The sequence below is a fragment of the Lithobates pipiens genome, unplaced genomic scaffold (assembly GCF_037356315.1).
Source record: "Lithobates pipiens isolate NorthernLeopardFrog02 unplaced genomic scaffold, aLitPip1_a1.2 Scaffold_19, whole genome shotgun sequence".
Lineage (NCBI taxonomy): Eukaryota > Metazoa > Chordata > Amphibia > Anura > Ranidae > Lithobates > Lithobates pipiens.
In genome coordinates, this window is record NW_027507764.1 from 407,004,273 (window position 1) to 407,016,632 (window position 12,360).

General features: G+C 42.7%; 1 protein-coding gene across 4 annotated transcripts in view; it reads right to left on the reverse strand.

The window, feature by feature from the left end:
- ANKRD12 (ankyrin repeat domain 12) overlaps positions 1-12,360 on the reverse strand; it is a 174,135-nt gene that overhangs the window by 67,714 nt on the left and 94,061 nt on the right. For all 4 annotated transcript variants that reach the window (XM_077492457.1, XM_077492459.1, XM_077492456.1 and 1 more), the window contains one exon: positions 1,641-1,788. In XM_077492457.1, the coding sequence (XP_077348583.1) occupies positions 1,641-1,788 (148 nt within the window). The remainder of the gene's footprint in view (positions 1-1,640; positions 1,789-12,360) is intronic.

Here is a 12,360-nt window from a genome sequence, read left to right on the forward strand (position 1 = left end):
ATGCCATATCATTATTTGATGACATTCCCTGCAGCATTCAATACCCCACCACTCAGGAGAATAAGAGGAGGAGGATGATGATGTGAAGAGACCATACTGAAGACTTCTCCAAGGAGGGTGGAATTGGGAGGGGGGGGGGATGAAAACTAGCTGCAGCATCTCCACTACTGTGTTCCATTAACTCCTGTAATCTAGCAAATTTATTCAGTGACCAGTGCAAGGCAAAGGATACAAAATACCCTTTAGGCCTTGTTCACAGGGACGTAATCCAATGTACACCCCTGAGAAGGCTGTTCTTACCTACACATGGATGCACAGGTGTGCCATGCAGGTAGGCCCATTTATGTCAACTAGGTCGCAATTGCTGCACGGACAAAGCTTTTGCTTCCAATTTGACAGCTGTGTCAATTCACAGCTCTGAACGCAGACAGCGGGGAAAACATGGCCCTAACACGAGTGTTCGTTGTAGTACGCCTGTGTGAACGAGGTCTTACTAAAATCATATCTGTACAAGGTAGTTCTTGATGCATTGCTATGTGTGCGGCATTTTGTTCTGTGCATTGTTCACTGAATGAGCCTTTATAGTCACCATTAAAGCGGTAGTAAACCCGCACATTTTTTTTTTTTTAAACCTGCAAAGCAAAAGGCATAATGAGCTAGTATGCACCGCATACTAGCTCATTATGAAATACTTGCCTTAGAACGAGGCCCCGACATCTGGCCCGATCCACGCCGTTTCTTCCGGGTATCGCGGCTCCGGCGCTGTGAGTGGCCGGAGCCGCGATATCGTCACTCCCGCGCATGCGCGCGGGAGATTTCATTCCGGCCGCCGGCCACTGCTGGATTTTCAGGCCGAGAATCCCCTTGTGCGCATGCGCCGCTGCAGTCAGCGGCGCATACCGAGGGGGATATCTCCTAAACCGTACAGGTTTAGGAGATATTTTTTTTACCTACAGGTAAGCCTTATTATAGGCTTTCCTGTAGGTAAAAGTTTAAAAATCGAGTATACAACCACTTTAACATCGTTTTATTATTATTATTATACTATAAAGCCATGGCCTGTAAATAAACCTGCGGTAATAGTAATGCCAGTCCCCGAGTTACATACATTGGATACTTTCAAATGAAGGGAGACAACAGGAAGCGATAGGAAATCTACCGCTACGAAGGGAAATCAACTCCTGTAAGAGTTATCATGGGAAAAAGGTGACGCTTTATCACCAATCCTTGTTTCCATGACAACCCGAACGTTTCAAAATCCAAATTGTCATAGGGACAGAAAGTGAGGTGAAATCTGCTGAACAGGGGCACAGACAGCAAAACAAATGCTACAGGAGTGTTAACCCTTCCCTATGCTATCCAAAACACTTAAAATTATTTTATTTGGCTTGGGTTACTCTTAGGGGAAAAAAAAAAAAAAAAAAAAAAAAGTACCTCTGTCCTAACTTGCATACAAATTCAAAATTAAGAACAAAACTAAAGAACCTATCTTGTGTTGTAACCCGGGGACTACCTGAACGCTACTTCCAAACAAGAACACAAGAATACTAAATCTTCAAATCCAGCTACATACAGTTACCTAGAATGAACAAAAGGCCAGATTATATGACAGGACATGAGTATCATTCTGGGTCATCTACCTGTGTCAGAATCTCTCTCTTCTTCTCTAGGTGGGCTGATTGTGAAGGGGAGTTTTCTTTTCATTGAAGATTTTTCTTTCATTTCTTTTCCAACTTCATTCCTATCCAACTTAGGCGTTCGGGTGTAGGATGTGATTTTCTCCTTATTCTAAAACAACAGAAACAAATAGGATTCTGGTAACAGTAACATTTAAGTTAACAGTACAGAAAATAGAACGTCATATAGGAGCATACTTGACTCCATACACTACTCAAGAATCTTAACATACAGTGCATCGGGAAAGTACTCAATTTTTCCACATTTTGTTGTTACAGCCTTATTCCAAAATGGATTCAATTCATTTTTTTCCTCACAAATTCTACAAACAATACCCCATAATGACCACATGAAGAAGTTTGTTTGAAGTCTTTCCAAATTTATAAAAAAAAAATAAAAATCACATGTACATAAGTATTCACAGCTTTTTCCATGACACAAGATTGAGCTGAGGTGCATCCCGATTCCACTGATCATCCTTGAGACGTTTCCACAACTTGACTGGAGTCAACCAGTGGTAAATTCAATTGATTGGACAGGATTTGGAAAGGCGCACACCTGTCTATACAAGGTCCCACAGTTAACAGTGCATGTCAGAGCACAAACCAAGCCATGAATTCCAAGGAATTATCTGCAGACCTCAGAGATGGGATTGTATAGAGGGGAAGGGTACAGAAAAATTTCTGCAGCATTGAAGGTCCCAATGAGCACAGTGGCCTCCATCATCCGTAAATAGAAGAAGTTTGGAATCACCGGGATTGTTCCTAGAGTGGGCCGCCCAGCCAAACTAAGTGATCAGGGGAGAAGGGCCTTAGTCAGGGAGGTGATCAAGAACCCAATGGTCATTCTGACAGAGGTCCAGCATTTCTGTGGAGAGAGAACCTTCTAGAAGAGCATCCATCTCTGCAGCACTCCACCAAACAGGCTTGTATGGTAGAGCAGCCAGACGGAAGCCACTCCTCAGTAAAAAGGCACGAGGGTCCGCCTGGAGTTTACCAAATGACACCTGAGGGACTCTCAGACCATGAGAAACAAAATTCTTTGGTCTGATGAAACAAAGATTGAACTCTTTGTTCTAAATGGCAAGCTCCATGTCTGGAGGAAACCAGGCACTGCTCATCACCTGGCCAATACCGGTTTCTCAGTGGCAGGAACTGGGGGACTAGTCAGGATCGAAGGAAAGATGAATGCAGCAATGTACAGAGATGGCCTTGATGAAAACCTGCTCCAGAGTGTTCTGGACCTCAGACTGGGGCAAAGGTTCATCTTCCAACAGGTCAACAACCCTGAGCACACAGCCAAGATAACAAAGGAGTGGCTATGGGGCAACACTGTGAACGTCCTTGAGTGGCCCAGCCAGAACTCAGACTTGAACATCTCTGGAGAGATCTGAAAATGGCTGTGCACCGATGCTTCCCATTCAACCCGATATGGCACTTGAGAGATCCTGCGAAGAATGGGAGAAACTGCCCAAAAACAGGCGAGACAAGCTTGTATAAACGTACACAAAAAAGACTCAAGGCTGTAATTCGTGCCAAAAGGTGCTTCAACAAAGTATTCAGCAAAGGCTTTGAATACTTATGAACATGTGATTTTTTTCGTTTTTTATTAACTTCTTTTACGTTGCCATTATGGGGTATGGTTTCTAGAATTTGAGGAAAATAATGCATTTAATCCATTTTGGAATAATGCTGTAACATAAAATGTGAAAAAAGTGAAGCACTGTGAATACTTTCATGGATGCATGGTTAATGGACCGCTTGAATCATCTGTCCAACCTGGTTTCTTCTGGTATAAAGAGAAAACATGTCAATGTATTATTTTACTTGACTAAACAACTAAAAAGGGGATAATCCATTTGGCCATTTTTAGTTACTTTTTTTCTACTTGCAAAATTAACGCCATGACTAAAAGCGCCTGAGTAGACCCTATATCTACCAATTTGATTCTTTCATTCATGCACCAAAAACAAAAAGGAGAACAAAATTGATATAAACCAAGTATCAGATGGTCAATAGTAGGGGTTAAAAAAACAGTATAAATTTGACTTTGACGGCTGTCACAAAAGGAAAGGGTATGTACACCGTTTCCAAAGCATAAGGGCCCTTTCACACTGGCGCAGTACACATTTTGCAAAAATGCACATCGCATTTTCAGTGCATTTTTTTGGATTCCTGTCTCCTAGCATGCACCTTTGAAACTCACACAGCTGTGTGTTTTTAAGGCATTTTTGGTGCACTTTTGACAAGCGCACCAAAGATGCAGCATGCAGGACTTTTTAAAAGGTAGTGCAAATGCAGCACAGCAATGTGAACAGTTACATATGATTTAAGGGGGACTCATTTCCGTGCGCTTTTGTCACACTGCACAAGTGTGTTATAGGGCCTGTTCACACCAGATGAGATGGGACTGCACTGGGCAGCTATTCCAGAGCAGTCCCATGGGTAAGGCAAAATGCCTCATCTCCTATGTGCTTGGTACAGGGTAGTGCCTTTGTGCCTGGGGTTCAGTTCAGCTGTAGTGGTGTGGATGTATGATGTGTTGGGGGGGGGGGGGGGGGGAGGTACTGTACGCAGTACTTTTTTCGGCACAGCATGAAGCAATCCAATGCCTCACACTGCAGCTGCAACATCATGAACTTTATAAAATGTCTTCATGATCTGCCAAGCTTTGTACATCACTGCGTTCAACATGCTTTTTTTGGAATGCGTTTTTGATGCTTCTGTGATGCATTAATGAAGTTTGACAAAAGACCCCTGTGTATTGATTTTCTCTTTGTTTTAAAGGGGGCTAGTAGAACACTGGCTCAGTAGTTCCCTTGTTCAGCAGATCCCCAGCTCTGCTGATTCTCTCCCCCCCTCCCTGCTGACTCCCCCAACCAGAAGTAGCCCCCAGCTCTGCTGATCCCCCACCCTGCCCAGTATTAGCCCCCAGCTCTGCCAAATCCCCCCCCCCCCCCCCCGCTCTGCTAATTGTCACCCTGCTCAGTAGTACACCCCAGCTTTGCCAATTCCCCACTCAGTAGTGGCCCCCCAACTCTTCTGATCCCCCACTCAGTAATAAACACCAGCTCTGCTGATCTTCCTGTCTCTCTGGTCCCCTCTCACCACCCGCTATATTGATTCCCCACTGCATGGGTGATATCTGCTAGTTCCTCCTGCTCTGGTCCCCAAGCTCTGTAAATCCTCTGACACTCAGTCCTCTCCTTCTAGACCCCGCTCACCTTCTGCTATGCCGTTTACATATTGCATACCACATGTGCCGTCTGCTAGCTGCTCCGCTCTGGACCCTGCTCACCTTCCTGCTGCTCCATGCTGCACACCAGGTGTAATATCTGCACCAGACAGTTCCAGAATATACTGTATACATGTGAACTGGAAGTGACTGCTGATGGTCTATTTCCCGTTCGCTTGGTTTCCCAGTGCATCCCAGGTTATCTCATACTTGTAATACCTACTAAATAAAGCAATGCTAATTCTGAATAAAAGCCCCAAAAGCTGCAGGTGCTATTAGCGATTGTTGTCAGACATCAATGGAGGCTTTGGGGATGCTTTGAAGCACCAAGAAAGCAACATGGGGTATAATTTTTGAAGCAACTCAAATGCAACATGTGAACAGAACTGTAAGGACTGTAATTTTATTTAGTGAGAGGTGCTTTGACTGGCATTCATCGTGCTTTAAAAAAAGCATGTCAAATTACACACTTTGAAGCAAGTGTACTAGCCCTTAAGAACGTGCTTAATTACTGTGTTTCCAATCGCAAGACATATCTTGCTTCCTAATCTGGGGGCCATACAGGAAATTCTCTTCAATGTTTCACAAACAGAAATAGAAATTGGTGCTTGCAACCCTTTGCAAATCTATTCACAACAAACAAAAATGGTTTAAAGTTGTATTAAATCCAAAACCATAAAATTTAATAATTATGCAGCTCATCAATCTTTAGATTTGGTGGCTGCATCATTTTCTTTTTTCCCTCCGTTTTCAGTGATCTGGCCAGTAACACACCTCCTGTATTAGAGTGCCTCAATTCTGGATGGAGGAGCACGGGGCACCTTTTACAGCAGCATTGTTAATCTGGGGGGAGGGAGTGTTCAATTTATTAGCAGATTTGGCTACACTAATTGAAGACAAACTCCAGTTCATGCTTTATAAGCAGTTACAGCAACAATTTTTTCCTTTTGAGATAAAGGTTTTACGCAAAGTAAAAGCTGGTCATTGTAAGCACCCGTCAGTAGCAAATGGTTTTGTCTCATCCCTTTAACTACTACATCTGCAAGAGAGCTTGTTTTGTTTGAAACAATAAATAAAAAAATAACAGACTTACTGACCAGGTTTCCAGGTCAAAGACAAATGTTTGCTTTTATTTTTTTTAACCACTCTAATGGATAGGAGTGACAAGAAAATTTGAAGGAACAGGTCAGATTTTTTTCTAACAGTAAGTGGCAGTTCACACTTGTGCTATGCGGGAACCTTGCAAATACAATGCGGGTTCCCCCATCTTGCATATCGCACTGCGAACTGACAGTTTGGACATGAATCGGATCACATGGGTGTAAAGGACCAAGCCTATTTTTGACACTTGGCGTTTACAAGTTAAAATCTTTTTTTTGCTAGTAAATTACTTAGAACCCCCAAACATTAAATATTAGGGATGTACCGAAATTTCGGCCGCCGAAACATATCGGACGAAAATGCCCTTTTTGGCAATTTGCCGAAAGAGAAAAATGGCCGATAATGGAGCCGAAAATGGGGTGGGGCCTGGGTGGGACTCTGCCCCCGGTGCTGCCCATCATGGGGGTGTCCTATAGCGCAGGAGAGTCACCTCCGCCGCCTGTTTGATCACATCGCCGGGAACATCACAGCTTTCATTTCAATAGCTGTGTGTTCCCGGCCGCGCACCGTCACATACAGCCCCTCCCCCTCATCTGGGGAACTTTGACAGAAAGATCATCTGTCCCAGGATCACAGGCTGGCTGCAATGGGGGACACGCTGGCTGACTGCATCTGACGGGCACTGGTGAAGCTGCATTGATCTCTTGTACCATGTCCCCAGTCTCTGACCATCTCCTGTACCATGTCCCCAGTCTCTGACCATTATAAATAAATATATATTTTGGTTTTTGGTCTAGTGTATTTTCATCTTCGGTATCTGTTTCAGCACCAAAAAACCCATTCAGTGCACCCCTATTATATATATATATATATTTTTTTATAAAATGGCAGTCATTGCAAAACTTTATGTCACACCATATTTGCGCCGCGGTCTTATACATTTTTTTGGAAAAAATACAATTTAATGAATTAACAAAATAAGAAAATAGTAAAGTTAGCCCCATTTTTTTCTATATTGTGAAAGATAACGTAACACCAAGTAAATTGACACCAAAGATGTCACACTCCAAAATTGTGCCCGCTGGTGGAATGGTGACAAACTTTGGCACTTAAAAATTCCCATAGGCGACATTTAAAAATTTCTACAGATTACCAGTTTTGAGTTACAGAGGAGGTCTAGTGCTATAATTATTGCTCTCGCTCCAACGATCGCGGCAATACCACACACGTGTGGTTTGAACAAAGTTTTCATACGTGGACGTGACTTATGCATGTGTTCGTTTCAGCGTGCGAGATTGGATGGATGGGGTGCAATGGTTTTTTTTTACACTGTCCTTTAGAAAAAAAAAATAAAAAATACGTGGCGGGCGGGAGGGGTGTGCACCTCTCCCGCCGCCAATAAAAAAATGATCTTGCAGCAAATCTGCCACAGAGACCACTTTCATCCCAAAGCTGACTACTTGCCATTGAAAAAAAAATACTGGGGTTATGGCAGCTATCTGTTGCCATAACAACGGTATTTAAACATCAAAGTAGCAACATATATCCACAGTGGGCGGTCCGTAAGCGGTTAAAGTGATTGTAAAGGTTAGTTTTAAAAACAAACAAACAAAAAAAAAAAAAACTGTTAATACTTACCTGCTCAGTGCAAGGTTTTTGCCCTGATCCTCTTTTCTGGGGTCCCCCAGGGGTGCTCCTGGCTCCTCCTCCGCATCGAGTGTGGGGGGGTGCACTCGTGAGGGTGTTCCGTCAGATTTGGCAACCCATCAGAATGTAATGGAAGTGATGTTTTGTCGCCACCATCTTGCTACACCCTGCCCCCGTCCACAGTAAGGAAACAGTGAGAAGCATGTATGACAAACTTTAGGAAAGAACCTTTTAATCAGCTACTGTGACCTTGCCTGGCTTGTCTAGAGAAGATGCACAAATTCCACCTTCTTTTGGTACAACCCACAGTACATTAGAGCAAGTGAATGCCAGCAAGGGCTAATGGCTACTTAAAGAGGAGTTTCCTTGAAAAAAATAAAAATAAATTAAAAGTCAGCAGCTACAAATACTGCAGCTGCTGACTTAATAAATCGGACACTTGCCTGTCCCAGGGTCCAGTGATACGGGGGAACGAAGCCCCGCTCGTCCCCCCCCCCTCCTCTCTCGGCGGTGCCAGCATTGCAACTGTGGGCACCCGGCTGTGGCTTCACAGCAGGACACCCAGTGCGCATGCACAGTAATCTGGGACCGGTCACGTGTACTAATGACTGACAGGAGGGAGGGGGCGGAGCTGAGCCCTTCCTTTCACCGAGGGGAAGAGACGTCAGGAGCCCAGGCACTGAAGGAGGCAGACTACGAGGGACCCCCTAGCAACAGGCATTTAGAGGTGAGTTAATATTTTAAATTACTTTTAAAAATAAAACCTCCTGGAAACCATTGTTGCCACCTGTCCAGGATTCACCTGGACAGTTCGGGTTTTGAATCATGTGTCCAGGTTTCATTTCCCCCTGAAACCCAGACACATTATTCGTGCCAGACTGAGGGGTGGGCAGTGTTTGGGTACAGAGTACCATTTAGTGGATGATGGGAAGGACGATTGGTGGTTCCCCTTCTCTCCCAGTCCCCCTGTCCTCACCCCCATTTTCCAGCTTTTGATCCTCACGTATCTCTGGCAGAGGATGTTGATGGTATTGGCCGGCAACCCGGACACATTATTTAGCAGGGACTGTGGGCATAGCTTTAGGAGGCATGTGCTGACTCCCTAACACACATTTACTAGAACAGATTGGCTGCATTTTACTTCTATAGCAGCTGAATGTTGGCTTCTCCTCCTCTCCCTCCTGCTGGCATTCAGCTGCTGCAGGAGGAAAACAGAGTATTTATACTAGTAAATGTTGCATCCACTGCCCTTCTTGACCAGCTTCTCCTCCTCCTGCTGCCCCCAGGGCTCCTGTGTGCTCACCTTTGCTGTGCACCTCTAAAGTGTTTGGGTTTGGCTTGAACAAAAGGTGGCAACCCTGCTGGAAACCCCAAAACCCTAAAATGTTCAGTAATACAAGCATCAGCTTCTGGTGGGAAAGTCAAGCCCTGGAATGCCCTCTCCTGACTCTTTCACAGTTTGTTGTTGCTAATTGAGACAGCCAATGCATTGAGAGGCCAATAGCAGGGGCAGGAGAGAGCAAGCCAGAACTTAACTTTCCAAGCAGATGTTTCAGGGCTCCTTAGAATGATAAAACGCACATGCCAGCACCATTTCCCTGAAGCTAGCTCTCTAGAATGTTAAGTGTAAGAACAGATTTATTCTAGAACAAGTAAATGTGGCTAAACGGTTTTAAAAAGGTTGTACAAGTCGAATTGGTCTATGGAAGAATGTTGAATCTATGTTTTTATTGTGTAAATTCAAAATCTGTTGACTCTGGCCCCATGCACACGAGACGCTGTTAAACGCGCGTTCAGAGGCAGTTGGACACTTTTTCAACTGCCCCTGAACTCATTCAATGTTATTCTATGTGTCCATGTACACAGTCTCGTTTTTTGCCGTTTTTATGCAGTTGCGTTTAACCTCGTTCTTCCAGAAGCAAAAAAATGGGTTCAGACACAAACGTTTTCCACGTTTTAGACGCCAAACGCGGCAAAACGCTGATACTGCATTTTTGTTTATAAGAGTTTTTAAAGGTGACCTATTTTTTTTTACATTAAAAATCTCAAAAATTATGGCAAATGATGAAAAACCGTTAAAAAAATATTTGAAACAATTGCTAGTGGACAATCCACAACTTGTGGCAAGTGACATGGCAAGTGGCAATTGACGTGGTAAGTGGACAATCCACAACTTCTGGCAAGTGACGTGGCAGGTGACATGGCAAGTGACGTGGCAAGTGGACAATCCCTAACTTGTGGCAGGTGACGTGGCAAGTGACACGCTAAATACACGTACACTGCTGCTCTGACAGCTGCGGCTACTCACTCTGGTCTCACAAAATGGCTGAAATAGTTAATACTGTTTTTGTGAGCTTGGGGAGGGTCTATGTTATCTTAACTAAATGCTTCTAGACACAAATGCGGTAAAACGCCGCTAATTCGCGGCAAAACTGGCGTTTCTAAACGCCGGTTTCAGCTTTTAAAAACATGTGTTCAGCAGAGTTTGCACCGGTGTCTCGTATGCATGGGTCCTTACTGATCAGAAAGTAACACTTTACATGCTTTTTCTATTTTATGAGGCAGAGGCTGAGAGACCTTGTAAGGCCTCATGCACACGAGACGCAGGTGAAAACTGCTCAAAAAAAGCTGAAACACTCGTTTAGAAACGCGTGTTTTGCCGCGTTTAGACGTGTTTATAAGCGTTTATGAAGATAACATCATGTAGACCCTCCCCAAGCTCTCTAAGCATTTTTTTTTTTTAACTATTTCTGCTATTTTGATCAGAGTGAGCAGCAGCAGTATAGAGAGCAGTTGTACACTTGCATTTGCCTCTCTTTCTGTGGTATATATTTTGAAATGGATCCCATATTGAATATATGTCAGGAAATGCTCCTGATGTTGCTCTTGATGAGACAGCAACGTCGTCGCAAATTTCGTGAGAGGTCCAGAGTCAGAGCTCATCGATATTGGACCCATCCGTTGATGGGACAGCGAATGTCCGTTGGATATTTCACAACAGCTGCGTACCTACCCCGACAAGTTTTTTAATTTTAGCCGGATGTCCATTGTCACATTTGATCTGCTCTTAGAAAAAGTACAACCTGGTCTGACATTCGTGGACACCAATATGAGAAACAGTGTGTCACCAGAGGAACGTCTGTTGGTAACGATCAGGTATGTGTATATATTTATAAAATATATTTATCTATAGATGTACAGATGATTTTCTCTGTCCTTTATTTAAAAAAAGAATAATGTCTATTTATAGCAAATTATCCAATTTTTTAAAATATCTAAAATTTTCTTGTGGCAATTTTTAACATGTTTTCATTATTTCTAATATAAAACAATATTAAAATAGTTAATTATTTATTTTTTAATCTTAATATATGTTTTTATTCATTTTTTCTAGTTTCAATTTTTTTTATTTAAAAGCAAATCTATGTTAATTAGATTTTTTATAATTGTTTTAAATTTATTTGGCCAATTTTTTAACATGTTAAAAATTGCCACAAGAAAATTTTAGATATTTTAAAAAATTGCATAATTTGCTATAAATAGACATTATTTTTTTTTAAATAAAGGACAGAGAAAAAAATTCATCTGTACATCTATAGATAAATATATTTTATAAATATATACACATACCTGATCGTTACCAGACGTTCCTCTGGTGACACACTGTTTCTCATATTGGTGTCCACGAATGTCAGACCAGGTCGTACTTTTTCCAAGAGCAGATCAAATGTGACAACAGACATGCAGCTAAAATGAAAAATCTTGTCGGGGTAGGTACGCAGCTGCACATACATGTTTTATATTTTTATCGTGAAATATGTATTGATTATTATATTTTAATTCTTTGCTGCTGTATATGGTAGTATAATATTTTTTAATGCCTTATTAAAATATCCAGAATCCTAACCATTCATCCTAACACTAACCCTACCCCTAACAGCTAACCCTATCCCTTACACTAACCCTAAACAACCCTAACCCTAATCCAACCCTTAATCCTAAACAAACAATAACCCTAACCCTAACGGATAACCACTTACCATAACACCCAACCCTAATGACCAAACTACATTGCCGCAGATGGTCACAGTTGACTTTGAGGCCATGTATCTCTGATGCAGAAAAGTGCATGACATGACATTGGGGTTCCTGGCAATAATTGGCCCCAAGATATGGGTCCCCAAAGTCGGGTTGCAAAAGGTCATTCTCTGATGCAGAAAAGTGCATGACATTTTGTGACCCAACTTTGGGGCCGCCTATCTCGGGGTCACTTTGGATATGTTGTAGTGCTAGATCCACAGTGTCTGCATACCAAATTTGGGGTTCCTGGCAATAAGTGGCGCCAAGATATGGGCCCCCAAATTCTGGTCACAAAATGTCATTCTCAGATCATATTTCTGAGTTTTCAGGTCCAAAAAATTGGGTTCCTTTAAAAACGCATATAAAAACGCGGCTAAACGCAAACGCGGCTAAACGCTGGTGCCACGTTTAGCCGTGTTTTGCGTCTGAAACGTGGACATTTTTGCGTCTGAACCCATTTTTTTGCTTCTGGAAAAACGAGGTTAAACGCAACTGCATAAAAACGGCAAAAAACTAGACTGTGTGCATGGACACATAGGATAACATTGAATGAGTTCAGGGGCAGTTGAAAAAAAAAAAAGTGTCCAACTGCATCTGAACATGCGTTTAACTGCGTCTCGT